The 16160-nt window shown below is 51.3% G+C and overlaps 3 protein-coding genes across 3 annotated transcripts; 2 read left to right on the forward strand and 1 right to left on the reverse strand.

The window, feature by feature from the left end:
- The first annotated feature begins 773 nt into the window (after positions 1–773).
- TGME49_297900 (hypothetical protein) lies at positions 774–6814 on the forward strand. The gene is made up of 5 exons (XM_002371169.2): positions 774–3020; positions 3770–4133; positions 4370–4522; positions 4921–5076; positions 5443–6814. The coding sequence occupies exons 1-5, from the start codon at positions 1578–1580 to the stop codon at positions 5616–5618; spliced, it is 2292 nt and encodes a 763-aa protein (XP_002371210.1). The 5' UTR covers positions 774–1577; the 3' UTR covers positions 5619–6814.
- On the reverse strand, positions 6756–8613 carry TGME49_297910 (hypothetical protein). Its single transcript, XM_002371170.2, has one exon. The coding sequence runs from the start codon at positions 8307–8309 to the stop codon at positions 7143–7145; it is 1167 nt and encodes a 388-aa protein (XP_002371211.1). The 5' UTR covers positions 8310–8613; the 3' UTR covers positions 6756–7142.
- Positions 8614–10348: 1735 nt separating this feature from the next.
- Positions 10349–13864, forward strand: TGME49_297920 (hypothetical protein). Its single transcript, XM_002371171.2, has 3 exons — positions 10349–11165; positions 11874–11991; positions 12509–13864. Exons 1-3 carry the CDS (start codon positions 10626–10628, stop codon positions 12994–12996), a joined length of 1146 nt encoding a protein of 381 aa, XP_002371212.1. The 5' UTR covers positions 10349–10625; the 3' UTR covers positions 12997–13864.
- The last annotated feature ends 2296 nt before the right edge of the window (positions 13865–16160 follow it).

The following is a 16160-nucleotide window of genomic DNA, read 5'->3' on the forward strand; positions in this document are numbered from 1 at the left end:
GTGGACTCAGGGATAAACGTAGTGATTATCCTCTCACTCTTTACAACTGAAACTCTTCGGGTACTTCGTGTAAGCAAGCGGCGCAGCGAGCAGCAGGGAAAACGATTGGTTCTTCGTGGCTTCTGATCTACTGCTCTGTCGAAGCCTCTTAAGAAGGATCCTTGTGAAGACACCAAGTCTACACAAACGTTTCCTCCTGAGTCCACTCGTACGTCGAAACATTTTTTCGGCTTTGTTGACCACACAGTCTCCGAGAAACCCCACAGACTTGAGTCTGCAGACTGCAGCCCATCACGGCGGTGACGAATTTGTTTCGTCGTGGAAGTAGCACATAACTGGAAGGAGTATGTGTTTACAGAAAAGCAAATGCTCAACTGAAGTTCTGGAATGGGTCCCGTGCCTGTGATAGCAGATGGGGATGGGGCTCCATCGCTCACACAACGGGACTTGCGCGCTGGACGTCTCAGCCCCGACACAGTTAGACACTGAACGCTGCCAACGGCGTTCAATAAATTTCATGTCCCGATGAGATGATGTACGAATACGCTTTCGCAGAAGGCGGTGATCAGTACCTTCTCCGACTTTTTTGTCTCAATAGGAGCATAGTTCTGCCGTTTGGTTGTTTTTGTAGACTCAAGTATCGTCGGTAGTAACGCGGTTGAAGCCACCCGGTAGCCGGGCGCTTGTCAACCCGATAGTTTTTGTGACCAGTACCGGCACTTAGCGGGTTTGCGTCGCGGAAACCTGACACACTTTGGAAATCGCGAAAATGTGCAGTGGTTAGGAGAGTGAGATATCATTGTTACACACCAAGACACACTCACCTCAATAGTCGCTATTGGAAAACGGCTTCCACGACAGAAGTCGGGAGGTCCAGGGGGAAAATCGTGTGGCTGGGGGTACGGGTGGCGCCGGCGGTGCAGCGAGCTTTTGCTGGTACGCCTTGCCGGAACGGGAAAATTTCGTGACGGAACATGTGGCTTTGCATACTTGTGGAGTAATGACGGGGCGTTTTTGAGGTCCGCGAACCGAGCCAAAGTTGCAAGTGTCTCCCTACTTCCTCCCCTCCCTACTTTTGAGCTGGTAGCGGAATGCCGGTGGCTTTGTCATGCATCCGATTGTGAATCTCGCCGCATATTTGCGCCTCATTTGTGCCTTTCCATAGTTCGATACTCGAGTGTTGCGGGCCAGTCATACCAAGGGTGTCTTATCTAGCCCAGGGAATTGTCCGAATTTCCTCATCAGGCTATGCGGAGATGGCCGACGGCGAAAGCGCATACATGACAAATTTTGTGAGCAGCTTCCGCAAATGGCGTTACTCGGAGCTCCACCTGATTTTTGAGTCTGTATAGTTTACAATGTGCGTGTCTGATTCGTTTGGTGAGATAAAGTTTCTCCGTAGAGACGGGCTGCTGGAGCCTTTTCCCAAGTTATCGATCCAGACTTCTGCTGCTAGTCGAAAATAATGGTGGAAACGTGAAACGCAGCTGCAGTTGAGAAACAGTCGTTCTCTCCAAGCTAGTCCTTAGGCTCGCCAGGAGAGTACCGTTCTATTACCTCTTCAGTTGTAACAAGCAATGAGACCAGTAGCCCCAGCGAGCCCCTCAGGGGCGCGACTCAGAGGTATAGGGGCCGATGCTGGGCTGGACAACACATCCTTAAGCCGTCGTAGTGGGTCTTCTTCGTTTTTTTTTTACGTTCCCTGCCGTGTCTCACAACAGCATCGCTGCGGGGACGACGTACGTTTCAAAACCGGGGACAAACCTCCCCTGTGCGCGGCACGCCGCCCGGCGAGTTCCGCGCTTCTGCTGCTTCTCTCGGTATGTTTTTGCTTATGTTTGTTTACGGCAATTCCCACCAACACACACTCAAAAGCTTCCGCGCATGGCCCATCAGACTCACCAGCAACGAAGCAGCCACAAGTGCAGCGCAAGCCTCAAAACACTTCTGCGTTCAAGCACCCCATCGCGAAGCTCTACAACCGAACAATGGCGGCAGCGTTGGCGGGGCCTGTTCCGGCTCTTCGACGAGTAGCCAGTAGCGGAAACCCAGTGGGGTCGTGGGGTAAACTGTTGTGCAACAGCCATGTTGGGGAGGAGGAAGAAGTTTTCGTACTTTTCTTGGGTGCAGGAGATGCACCTGCGGCGAAAGATTCCGCCACTGTGAACCTACAAGAGAATGCAGGTGGAAATGTTGAGGGCGTTGTCAATGAGAGGGAGCAGACGCAGACTCCGAGAACGGAGGGACGTGGAGAACGTGGGCCAGGGCGGCATGCCAGACAACACCGAAGCGTGCAGGCTGCGATTGATACTGTGACCTTGCTGTACATGCTGCATTGCAAGTTGATGAGAATTGTGGATCTGAGGGACCCCAGCAACAGTATTCTGCTGCAACATCTCCAACACATATACAGCATGCGCGATTGGGAGGAAAAGAAGAGACGCGAGGGAGCTCGAAGCGAAACGCAGGGTGCGGTGGAAGCAGTGACTGCGAAACTGACAGCTCCTGCAGCATCTGACGATGTTGCGGAGACTCTCAGCCAAGAAGATGATGCAGCCGAGCTGGCAAAGGATGATATGGAAGGCGAACCGATTTTATCTGTCGTAAACCGCACCACAGGAACGGAGCGGCTTTTTTTTGGGTTCAGAGAGATCCGGGACTTTCTTTTGACTCGCTTAGTGGTGAAAGCTCGACTGATGGCACAAGAACAGCAACGTGAATCTATGCGCCGTGCTCAACTTGTGACAGTCCAAGCGGACCCAGCCGCGGCAACAAAGAAGGGTGAGCGTGTTGCGCACAGAGCGCAGGGCTGGATACCAAAGGAGATGCTGCCGGTGGGAAACCCCGTTTCGAAGCATTGGTGGGAGCCTCTCGGCCTAAGCCTCGATCTTTACACACCTGCAGCAAGCAGCAAAGAATGTTCTGAACTGCAGCAAATCATGAACGTTCTCTCTGAGACAGGCTTTGTCGACGTTGTTAAGGTTCACAAGAGCGACCCGCCCAAGGCAGACGTTCCTCCGGTAAGAATTGTCAGGGTGTATGGTCCGTGCTGTACAGCTTACGTTTTGGTGCATATCAGGACTCCCCCCTCACACACTAGAACTTGAATCGGGTAACCAAAAACCTTCCGATGTAAACCAGTAGTCCAGATCATAGTATGTACTCCCCAGAAAAAGGTCGTTTATTTATTCTTAAGAATCTCATTTCATAAGGTGTAACAGGGAGTCGCCCTGACGACTACAAGAAAACCTCCGTGCGCCAACGGAGCCACTCACTGTGTGATGTGAGCTTCCTTGGTCGCAATAACTTTTTGTGAATCAGATTTTACCAACATAATTTAAGTGCCGCAAGCTGACTACTTAAGCTAGACGATGTATATGAGTATCGTGAAATGTGCCGAAATACTCCGCTTCCTTGTGTATTTCCCGTGAAAGTTACTTCAGTGGACTCCGTACAAAGTGGCGATGTGCTGTAAGATGGAGGGCGGTTACATACATATCCGTGACGTTGGCAATGTCCCAGGAGAGTACCAACATTGCGTTCCGGGGCTCTCGAGTTTGTCAACCACATGCACAATGGTTTGCGCGAGGCTCGATGTCTTGTGTTGCATGCTGTGGGTTGCGCGTGTGCAGCCTGAGTCGGCTGTTTGACGCTTGGCCTCGCGCGTATTTGTGACTCGGCTAGCAAACGGACCAGACAAAATCCTGAGCCTTCCTAGAAAGAGAAACTTGCAGTGTCCTTGTCTTCCGTTTCCCTGTCTCGATTCCAGGTCCTCCGTAACGCGGGTCTTGGGGTGTTCCCTGCCTTGGGTATTGGAAACCGGATTATCTTCGGAACAGAGGAAATCGTGCGGTTCCTTCATGCTCTGGGATCTTTCATCCCGACACCGGCGCGTCTTCGCCAGGCGCTGCAAGCCCTGCAACCGTCTCGTAACGACGGCGCTCCACCTTTCCTGCCTGCCGGCGAAGCCCCCAGTGTATCTACAGAGGGGAAAGATGCAGGTGACAAAGATGCGGATTTGTGGCCAGCCCCTCGCAGCAGCAAGACGGGCGAAAGTCTGGCTCTCCTTCTGCCCGTGGGACTCAGGGGCGCGACGCTTGCTTGCAACTCCGCCAACCTGGCTCCGTGCCAGAGTAAGTTTTGCGTCTTTATCTCCTTCTTCTAAAGCTTACTTGTGTCCGTGTTTTGTGTCGCAGACCCTGTGTCCCTGTGTTGAAGCCTCATCCAGATACGGTTCACTCCTGCACTTTTGTATTCTCCCTCGAGCCGACGCCCCTCGGTTGTGGAAGGCACCAATGAGAAGACAGGCGCTTTGGACAACGGAAGTGATGTTCTTCTGGCTTTGGTCTGGTGAACTTTCCTTCTGCAGGGCTGTTGGACTGGCTTAGTGGTCTGGGGCTCTTTGAACAAGTCAGGAAACATTTTGCCGTCACGCGACTACCCGCGCAGTCGGACAAAACGCAACTGAGGAAACAGTTGAACGAGCCTTTCTTGATCACACGCGGCGTCGTTATCGCGCGAGGTGAGTCCGTATCACGCGTAAATAACATTCATCAAGTTACTAAGCAGGTACCAGGCCAACAAGAATCCGATCCGTGTATTCCATACAGAGAAAGGTTTATATCCTTTGCCGTCCTCCACGAAAGACCTTAGGAGGGCGGGAATCGATTTAGCGTCCCCCAGTTACCTTGTGCAACTCAAAAATTCGTACATACCGCCGGGCAGAGATCGATTCTCACGTCTCAGGTGGAAAAACTTTACCCAAATCCGGCGGTCTCGTGAACCTGGATCCGTCCCCGCACTCTTTTTGACGGCGACAGCGATCTCTGACCCGTCGATGTCAGTTAGGTTACGGTGTAATACCATGTTACACATGCACAACCGTCGGTGTCCATTTCTCTGTGATGTTGCTTGCCGCAGGGGCTGTCGAAATTCAAGCCCGGATCGCTGCTGCATATGTGGCGGCGGACTCCCAAAGTTGGACGTACACTCCGGTAGTTGCGCACGCATTTCTTGCAAGGAGTCGTCCTGTGACAAAGGCAGCTGAGAAGATTGTAGCGACCATGAGAAACAAAGGCAAGAAAACAGAACGATTTCGAGCAGCCTGCCGGCATCCAGGCGAATTATCTGACGTGTGATTCACTTCGTGTTTGGTCGAAACAAATCTCAAAATCATCTTTTTGAGACGCTGCTTGTCTACGTTCCTGTCTCAGGAAGTGGTACGGAGCAGTCTCTGTATAAGAAACATATGACGGTTTCAGCGCACAAGGCAACGGCTGACAGCAATACATTATTTATATTACGACTCGCTCAATCCATCGACAAACTCCCCGTATCTCGTCCACATCGGGAGGCGTTCTCGAACACTAATCGGTGCTGGCGACTGACGAATGCGTCAGGATTGTCGGGTTTGCTGTTCTGTTGCCTTCCCGTTTGCCTCAGGCCTACACAGCCGTGTCCGCATGGTGATCCTTCCAAACCTACAGCCGCTTGTGGTGGGGCGCCGCACGTACCCAGTTCCTTTTGTACTCGTCCCCGGGATCGCGCAGTTTGTTGGACTAAACGACGTGAAGACGTTTTTTGCTGCTTTGGGATATTTGGTGAATTCTGCGGTATGAAACAGCGGGGGACAATGCGGGACAAGACCCGTTTCGTGGTAAATTCTTTTGAACTCTCTGATTGCAAGCAACAAGGATAAGCAGTGAGGAATCACCGGACTGAGGTTTCCGTTTCTGTTTGCGAAACAGCGTTTCAAGGATGCGGAGGCCTCGAAAACATATCAAGCTCGCTGTAAAAGAGAACGAAGTGTTTGTCAACCGAGTTTAACTTTGGTGGTTGTGCACTGCATATTTCCTGAGACAGGCCAGAGGTAAAAACAGGCTGTACATGAAGCAGTGCAACTATGGGGAGCATGTAAACATTCAGTTCTGCGCGTCTGTGATGACGTGAATGCTAGGTGACAGGTCAAGGGGATGTTGAAAATACGTCTGTATACATAGCATCCCAGTAAAAACGTTTTCCGATTATTTTTTGGGAAGGCACGTGCTGTTTGTGCCGCAAACCGTATAAAGTGACTGAAAGAGGAGACTGGTATGCTCTAATGACAGCACATGTTGTATCTAAATATATGATTTTCTGAGGGTGGCATAGTGGTACAGGGCGGCCCTAACCATGTCCTCAATGTAAGATCTCGATGTCCCTGGCGGCGCACGTGGGCCCGTCGTGCATTCTGGCCCCAGGCGCAATTGCATTTACGAGATTTACGTCTGTGGCTGCCCATGTTGAGGAACTGAGAAGTTCCGCCTTCTGGATGGTACAGCCAACCATAGGAGAAGATACTACTGTTAAAGGCTAGATACGAGAGAGGCAGATAGGCCTACGTACCTGAGCTAGCACGCCGGAGTAATGATGGATGTGAGTTTCGCACGGATACTGCCGGCGTTAAAGCATATTAACGTGATGCCTCAAGTGTGATGCAGAGGTGACTGGTGAGTGGATGGTCCGAAGTTCGTTCAGTCGGTTGGTGCGGAACTGGGAAGAAATGTAATCACGAAGAGTGATACAGTGAACATGCAATTTTTTATGGCTGCTTGTGTACGCGAATACCTTCGGACATCATGGTGTACTTCACCGTCAGTGGTGTTCTTGGTTCAGTTGATGACTGCTAACCGTTTAAAGTCTGTCCGTTTGCTTACTCGCAGTAACATTACAGGGACCAAAAACGCTTGACGGGAAACGTCAGCGAGTCTTGACCTGAGAGAGAATGCTGAAAGACGATGGTCAGGTTCCTTCTTCCGTCGGCAGTGAATGAGTGCAGAGCAGCAGTTCAGCTGGAGCAACGGTTCACGAAAGATAGCTGTTGTGGTGTTCAAAGGAGCGACACTGGGGTCGCGGTTCTGCGCACCTGGTATTGTAACCGACAGCAAAGCAGGCAGTTTTGACGGCGTAGAGCAAGTGAGAGTATTCTTGCTGCTGACACACGCAAGCACGTCTTCACAGTGCCAGTGTCTTTCGCTGCATTTTTCCTCGTGATTGATTAGGACACATCGTAGCCTCGTTTGGAGCAAGAAACAATTCGTGGAACAAGAAACCTTCATTTCCCTCAACAAATGTAACGTCCCAACCATATGGCAGGGATATATTTACGTCCCGTTCCCACCGATGGCTGCCAGAGTCCCGTCAGGTCTGGCCAAAAAAGCGGCAAAATTCGACAGGCCGAGGCCCCCGACACCGTCGCTGTACCGGGAATTTGCGCGGCTCCCTCTGCTATTCCCGTTTCCGGTGGCATAAGGTGCCGCAAGAAGAGCAACAGGTGCTGGGGCTATCAGCTGTTGAATGCCGCTACCATTCGCTGGCTCTTCGAGGCTGAGCAGTGCTTCTGTAGGGGTCGTGGTGACGACCGGATTCGGCGCAGTCACGGCCACTGGCGCCAGCGCGGCTCTCCCGGGGACAGCTACAGGTACTGCCGATTGCTGTACGACAGGAACCGTCGCCCTCTGAGAAAGGGCGATAGCTGGTTGCACGACATTGATGGGCCCTTGTTCTGCTACCGCTTGCTGTACAACCGGAAATGCCGCCTGGACAGGAGCAGCTGCCACTGTAGCTGCTACAGTTGGGTAATAAGATGAGTACACAGCCGGCGAAGTGAGTACTGGAGCGCTTGCAGCCGTACCAAAGGTCGTATAATACCACGGCAAGTAGGCTGTTCTGTACCAGTTCAGATACGCTCCGTATGGCGTGGCTGTCATCCCCCCCGGGTAAAAGCCGGCTGCCAATTTACGCGGATTGGGTCTTTTGGTGAATGTGTTGTCACGCGCCCTATCAACAGCTTCGGTCTCTTGTACTGCAATGACATTCTCATGAGACGCGTTCACTTCACTTCCCGCGTCGTCTCTCTTGCTGCTTGATGCCCGCTGGTCGTCGTGTTGACGGGCACGAGACCCTTGGAATTCTCCTGTACTCGAAGACAAGTCAGCTTGTTGGTTGCCTTCCTCAGAGGGCAAATCGCGACCCGACCCACCAAACGTTCGGCCGTCAGGGAGTCGATTTTTCTCGACCTGTGACACATTTGGTGAGCTGCCTTCCTCGTGTCCATCGACGTCACCGCTTGGGTTGATTCTCTCGTTTTTATTTGGAGGAGACTCATCCTCAACCACCTGGCTGGCGGTAAAACTTGAATGGGACGCCGACGCGGCGCCACAGCCACTAACCAAAGCACATACCAAAAGAACAGCCCAGAAACGAAGATGCCCTTGCTTCATCACAGCCGACAGGTTGCTGCGACGTTGTGCCTTTTGAAGCTCCGTCATAGTGCTGTGGAAATGAGAAGATTTTCTCTGTGGGGGGCTGAATTTTACAGATGCCTCTGTCGTTCTAACAAATGGGTTCGCAGGGAGAGCTGCTTGATGAATGAGGCACCAGGATACACACGAGTCGACCGGGTGACGCACAGATTCGTTGAGGCAAACAAAATGTGAAAGAAGAGCCGCTTCCTTTGCTGTAGTTTGCCCTTCACTGAACCACCTTGTATCGGATTGCGACAGAGCGGGCTGAAAATAGCCGTTGCCCGATCAATCTGCTCCTGGAGTCACTATGGCAGTGGCTTGCGCGTCTTGGCTAGCCGAGGTGGGGGAAAAACAGCATCTGTCAGGAATTCGGGCAAGTTATATTGCTCGTGACGCTTCTGTCACTCATAACTGACACCCGCCACCGGAGGGCAGGAGAAAATTCCATGCTTCTCCCTCTCTGCTGTGAATGACAGCGCCGATATTGACCCGATGGCGCACGCATATCGGTCTGTTTACTCACTGGGGCAGGGGCGATTATGAGACTAACTCTCTCTGTTCTACGTAACCAACAAAGAAGAAGAGAAGCCACAACCACGGGAATGCACATGACTCTACGAGATAGCTGTCGATCTTTTTTTAACTTTGCTGCACAACTTTCTCCTCTTACGTACAGACATTTAGGAGATAGGGACAATGCCTTAGCAACGTTCCTTACAGGAGAGTGCATTCGCGGTCCTATGGAAGAAGCCGCGTCTGTTGGCAGTGAGCATTGCTTGTGTATTTGTATCGACCGTATGCGTGTCGTTTGCTCTCACCTTACATCGTGTCGCAGTAAAACATCACATAATCCTTCCCTGTGCAGACAGCGACTGAGGTAAGCTGAGAAATTGCTGGCCCTGTCGCCTCCGAGAAAGTCTTAGCCGTTACGGAACATGCTTGACGAGAGACACCCAAATTCAGAGATACAGGAGGTCATGCCTCGTCCTGCCCCTGAGCTAGTCTTCTATACAATCTTTTTCCAGAAACAGTAGCGGGGCATTGTGTTTCAGAGAAGCGTAGTCGCCTGTAGCAGATCTCGTTCGAATGGCAGCCCGAAGACTTACGAGGCTTCTTGCTTAGCTCTTGTTTGCCACGAGGCAGGCGACATGCCCAAAGCAGCCTACTGTTACTTGGTTTTGCGGAGTATCAGGTTTCTGAGCATTCGCTTCGCCCGTGCTGGAGCGGCCCGAGGGCTCTCTAGCTCCTAAGGCAGCCTCTTGTGGAGCTTGCCAGCTTTCCCCGGAAAGACAGCTGCGTGTTTTTTGCGAATTCAGTATTACTGAAGGCATCCCCCGGGGTGCGTGCAAGCGTAAACGGTACACTTCAGATACTGGAAAATCGCACATGGCGGGACTTGCCATCAACGAAATACCGTGGCAAGCTGTGGTACGTGGTCGTGCTTCTCTCCTGGCTTTGCTTCCTTTCGATAAATATATCATGTCTTTGCTTAATTAGGTGTCCTGGAAGTAAGGCAAGAGGGCTGTTTGCTGAAAACCTTCCTTGACAAACAGGAGGACAAGGTACATCACCCTTCCCCCCTCTTTGCCTCAGGCAAGCCAGAAGCTCTGGCATTTGCCGTCGCTCTGTCACCACCAGGCGCGGCGGGTTCGGTGCATCCTTGATGGCACGCAAGTGCCCCTCCAAAACGACTCTTCGCTAGGAAACCCAACTGCCAGGGTTCGTGCCCCACCGGCTGTTCCTTCCTTGTGTTCCGGCCGAGCAATTCCTTTTCACCAGAAATGTGTTCTCCCTCGTCTAGAAAACCAATCCATCGAGAAACACAAGCGCTATCAGCGAAAGAACTGGTGCTGCTCGGTGAAACAGCTCACTCTCCGGAGGGTTTGAAAAGCGGTCACGCCGTGCAAGGGCCCCCGAGCATGCGACCCGCAAGCCGAGGCAAAGTTGCAACGGCTCGGTGGTTTACTCAAAGGAACGCCTCCAGACTTGGTCCGTAGGTTTCCGAACCTTGGGACAGCTCATGTCGTCACCGCAAAACACTTTCTCTGGAGGGTGAACAGAGAGTTTTCCAGATCTGGGGTGGTCAGAGCGATACGCGCTTCGCACAACACCCCACCGTTCCGCCGGCGCGTTCGCGCCCAGCATCTGTCAAGTTGCAAAACCTACGTTATTCGTTGTCTTTTACAGGTTTGCCGCGCGTGAAAGGCCGTGCTTTGTCCTCTCTCTGTCACTTCCGTTTGAACCCTCGCTGACTTCGGCCACGCATTCACCCGGCTTCGCGCGTGGGGTCGGCGCATCCCCTCCGGTATTTTTTGGCCGAGGCCAAGCCAAGTTCGCGCCATGGTGAATCGCAGTTCGGGAACGAGCCACAAATGGCTCTTTCGCTTCTTGACAGCTGCTTTTCTTGTAGCCTGCTTCATTGCGTCGCTGGCTCGAGAGGCAGCGGCAGCCGATAATGTCGATTCGGAGGCCCCGATCGGCAAGAACGACCCCTCCCAAGGAAGCAGCAAAGAAGAGAATGTCTCGTCGGAGGACGACGTTGAGGTCGAAGAAAACACGACGGAGGAGCTCGGATCCTTGGCAGAGAACAATTGGATGGACGTCTTTGCAGCCATAGACGCTCTAAAGGGGAACAAACCCGCGCAGGAAGCTCCGCAAATGCCCAGGCCACCTACCAGTGACACCAACAAGGAAACGCTCAAGCCTGCCTCCTCCCCAGCTGCGGCACAAGTTCCAGCAGAAACTACGCAGAAAAAGTCTTCACCACCAGGGGCAGATGCAGGAGCAACTGTAGGAGCGAATGCAAAAGGCAAGACCGCGAGTGGAGTTGGAGGATCGATGGGTCCTCTCCTCGAGAAGCTGGCGGCAAAACTGAACATGGTAGGAGCCGCAAGCGACGGGAAGAAGCAGCGACGTGTGACAGCGAAACTCGATTAGAGCACAGCGCTTGCTTGGAAAGAAGGACATTGGTTCTAGCCACTTCTTTACGGGGAGAAGGAAGGGGTTATCAGTTCCCAGTGTCAAAGAACTTACGATAAATCTGTGACCGCTGCTTGTTAAAACACCATAAGCCTCTTCCGCTAGACTCCGAGAGCAACTGCGGAGTGCTGTAATGTGCTCAAAATCGTCGTTTGCACCCGTTTGTGTCGTATGCGATTTTTTTTTTGTCCACAGATCTTTGTTCCTCCAGTAGGCTTTGAAGCCGCATATGCTCTACATGCTTTGCAAATGATTCTGAGCAAGACAATCGTAGTTGACATCTTCGCAAAGACACGTGCCACCATACTCCATCGGTTTTCTCTGGCCAGAAACGTTCGTGTAGCTTGTGAAGTGTTTGATTAGGGTGTGCACGACTCTGGACTGGTGCGTGTGTATGCACATGCCTTTCCGTGCATATCTATATCTATCTATCTCTATATATTTATATATATTTATATATCTATATATATATATATATATTTATATATATCTATATATCTATATATATGTATCTATATACACGTACACGCACCCCAGCAGCGCACGCCCAGGGGGGATGAGGCTCGTGCAATTCGGTTTTTGCTCTTCCGTCTGCGTGTATCTTTGCAGGAAAGCTTCTACAGCGACGAGGATGAAGAAGAAGAGCCCGAAGAAGATGAGGAGGAAGCCCTTGCGGAGACTATTATTCATGGGAGCAAGAAGAAAACCATTCCTCGCGTGAGGACAGGTAAGCTCCCGGTAAACATACGGAACGAGGACTTCGAGGTGGTACGCGTGCTCCGTTGTGCGGAATTGTGTAGGCCCCACTAGCTAGAATTTGTGTTCTCGTTTCGTGTACGGGCCGGTTAAGAAAAACGTGTCGTACCGTCAACTTGTTGATGTATTTGTCAGCGTTTTCTTTTGGCCGGTCCTCCGCGTGGCTTTTGCGCTGAGGGTTTACCCTGCTCCTGTGGCGGCGATAGACTCGCCGTTTCGTCTACTGGTGGCTATTGCGATGGCAAACGTTGAACGCCTTTGAACGCGCCTGCTCGCCAGGCTATCTGTGTCAACGGTTTCCCCTGGGTCATTAAAAGGAGACACACGTTTCATTTGGCACAATATGTCGAGTTAATTCCCCCGTCTTTGAAACATCTCTTGGCTGGGTTTCGGGTACTTTTGTCGGCACAAGGTAGGGCGCGCGGGGGCGTTTCGGCACCCCGGGGTTCTCGACCTTCTCGCGTGTTCTCTCTGATTTGCCTTCGCAGCTGTCGACGACTTGATCGATGAGATTGAGAAGGAGAAGATTCGCAAGATTGCTAAAACGGACCGGCACTTTCATGTGTTGTTGGAGCGGAAGAAGGAGAGCGACAAGAAGCGAGAGGCCGACTCCGTCAAGCCTCCACAGTACTTCCGAGACCTCGCACACAAAGCAGCCGAGTACCACAAAACGCTCTACCAGGAGCAGCAGAAGAGAGACGCAGGAAAAGTCCTGACGCCTGGACAGCAGCGCGCGCGTAAGCGAGCACACAGGAGAAGTCAAAAAGACAAACTGCTGGCGTGGAGACGCTCCCAATTCGCTCAGGTCGCGTCGACACCTGCTCAGCGCCAACAGCACTTGGCTTCGACGCGACAAGAGAGCAGAGACATAGACAAAACGATTGATGACGACCTCGACGAGCTCGACTGGGGCGAGATCTTGAAACCGAGCCAGCCGGAGCAGTCCAGCAACGAGGTGCAAGATCAGCCAACTTAAAGCAAATGAAAACAGCGAGGAAGGGTAGCCTCAAGCACCCGCCAACGCGTCGAGAAGGCGACGCCTAATTCCGCCTGCGAGAGGAAGCAAGACCATGAGAGACGAAAACGTTGGCTTGTCCCTGTGTAGAGAGTCGTCGAACGCGGAGCGAAGCGGCGAAGGAAAAGGAGAGATCACGATCAGGACATCTGAGGTGGCAGCAGCGCTCAAGAGGCGGGGTGAGAACGGAGCAAGTGAAGAGAGAAATAAACCGGATGGAGGCGCAGAGCAAGAAGGCAGCGTTGACAGAGGCACGGTGGGGGATGGAGGAAGGCTGACTGCGGGTCAGCTGGCAAGAGCCGTGTAAAACGCGAAGCGTGCACGGAAAGGAGGTAAAACACACAGGAAACGAATAGGTTTAGAGGCGGTCGCCGCTCGGAGAAACCAGCGCGATCTGCAGATAAACAGAAGGGTGGCCGGAATGCTGATGCTTGGACAACTACCATTGTCTGGATCTCGATTTCCCGCGGCCGAGTGCACTCTACGACCTATGCATGCATGCCAAAAGATTGACTGATTGCAGAATAGAAAACAAAGAGACGTACAGATTGCGCACGTTGAACAGAATCTGTTACGCGCGGAGGGGAGGGGCAAACTGATGTGCTTGTGTACCTTCTCCAGTTTTCGAGGTGCGATGAATACACACAATACAAGGAAAGGACGCTGGCAACGGCATACACTCTTGAAGCCGTAGATGATTTGAAGGAATTTCGTCTGTGTATCTGCACCGCTGTAGATACATGTTTTCGTATGGTATATGTCAAGCGGATCGTTCGAAGGTAGCACAGGTGTTTAGCAGCGGAATGCAAAAGATAAATGAAGAGGCGTGAACAACCAATGCATCTCACGCTGATTTTCCTTTTTTCTTCCTCCTTTTTGTGGAAACGAAGACGTAAGAGTGAAGGAATTCCCCAGAAGGAACAACGCTGTGTTCGTTAAAAATGTTGCGTGTGCACCCTGAAACTGAAAGGTCTCGCGTTTTTGAGGGACGCAGTCCGCTTCTTTTGAAATACATTATTCTTCGGATATTTCTTTGAAAGGACCTTGATCACCTTCAGATGGGATTCTGAACGATCGAAGAAATGTGAACGAGCACAGGTCTTGGGGACGAGGGCCTCCTGTATGCCGGCCGTTCCGTTGGAGTTCGTCGCACGTGGCACTCTTTTCGAATCTCCTCTTGCCGTTATTCCCTGCATTTTTCCCGAGGGAAAGAACACACACCTGCCTGTCATCCTGGCGAGAAAGAACGAGGGGAAATATACTCTCCTTCCCGAATCTCTACGGTTTTTGAGACAGAATTAAGAACATAAAGATCGTAGCTGGACTATCTATTGTACTCCTCACGTTAAAATTAATTCTCTGCAGATGACCCGCGATTCGGAACCATAGATTTAAGCAATGCCATCTAACACTGGTGTAAGCCATTAACACACTTTTTATCGATGATCCAGGCAAAAAACTTGAAATACCGTTCCATATCGCGTTTTTTTAATTCCCGAGCACACTCTTGAATGCCCCCAAAGCTGACGGCTTCAAGATGGAAACGCCTAGCATACGATGGATGCGGGCCAGCCTACAGTGGGCTTCTACATTGTTTTTGTTTCTCCCTGGGCGTGGCTGCGAGCAGTGTCCGACTTATTCTCTCACAACAAAAACACTGTATTTGTACACTTTGCCTGATCTGAATTCTCTACTGCTTCCGCCAAATACGGACATTTCACTGTCGGGGGTCGGTCCTGCAGTCTGTGAAGCTCCAGCGAGCGTGGTTTAGGTTGCAGGAATCTGAACGAACGAGGAACTGGGATTTTCCTTCCGTGTAGAAACGTGTTTACGAAGACAAATATATTTGGGAACCTCGAATGCCGCCGTTTGCCTCATCTGGACTGTGAAGGAACCTGCGATCTGTGTGTTCACATCAAGAAGTCGCATCGGGACTCTCTGCCGAAATAACGCGCGTTTACCCACGATGGCAAGATGTTGACATCTGATCGGCCAACATAGTTCGACCTCTCCCAGTATTATTGAAGCGTTGTATGTCTATTCTAGGTTCTCTATTGGGGGCACATCACATATTGGCCGTCGGTATAAAAATAGATACACGATAGTACTTCTCAGCTATCATGATTGTGCTTGTTATTCTTACAGGTACTAAGATACCTCTAGAACATAGTCTCGGCTGCTCAAGGTGTTCTTTACGGCCTGCGCTCCAAATAAGCCTCGCGAAGTTCGCGACTTGACGTGCGTGTGTTGCCTGACTCTCTCCGAGGTATTTTCTTGCTTCGCTTGTTTAGTGCCATCTCTTTATTTCTTCTTCAAAACAGGAAGCCCTTTTTTTCAAGAATCCTACTCTAGTGAAGCCCACGAACACTGCCCAAAGAGCCATAACAGCTGTTGATATACAACACTATCTCTAGAGTCATAGAATTATGCATTCACATGCAAATCGAAAAGAACCAAAACTAGTCTACCTGCTGAAGACCCTTTCTTTCGTGTGGTTAAGATGTTTTCCGCTCCTGAGACAGGAACTGGCTGCATGAAACAGCTTTACAAGGGTCTTTTACGCCTACTACTGAGACACAACTGACAAAGAAACTCCCACCTCGAGAAGGTATGACGGGCAGATCAGTGTCCTCTAGAGCAGACAGCAAGCTGACTCACTTCCAAGATCTTTCCGTTTGACGTCATTTGTCCAAAGAAAATATAAAAACATCGTCATCCACTCCTCACTTGCGTCAGCCTGCACTTCTGGCTTGTTTGCGCCTTCGCGCTTTCTCCTGTCTCTTCTGTGCGGCTTTATTTTCGTGTCTCCCTTTCGCACTTTAGGAGCTCTGTACATGCATTTGTCTTCCTGGAAGCACTGCTGCCTTCCTTATTGACTTTTACTCTCCATTCTTTCCCTTTTTTGGCTCATGCCAAGGTCAACAAAAACCGCCGGCACCCTGGCAATGGCGGACTCGACGTGCATGTAAACGCGATCTCCGCGTCACGTGTGCAAAAGCCGTCCGTCGCATCTTTTCTCACGCTTTTGTTCCAGCTTTTTCCCCTCTTTCGCCACACTGCATCCATTCCGTTTCTTTTTCTTCTTTGGCGCCCGTACTTTCGACCTTTCTGACTCTGTGACACTC

Source organism: Toxoplasma gondii, chromosome II (assembly GCF_000006565.2).
Source record: "Toxoplasma gondii ME49 chromosome II, whole genome shotgun sequence".
Classification (NCBI taxonomy): Eukaryota; Apicomplexa; class Conoidasida; order Eucoccidiorida; family Sarcocystidae; genus Toxoplasma; species Toxoplasma gondii.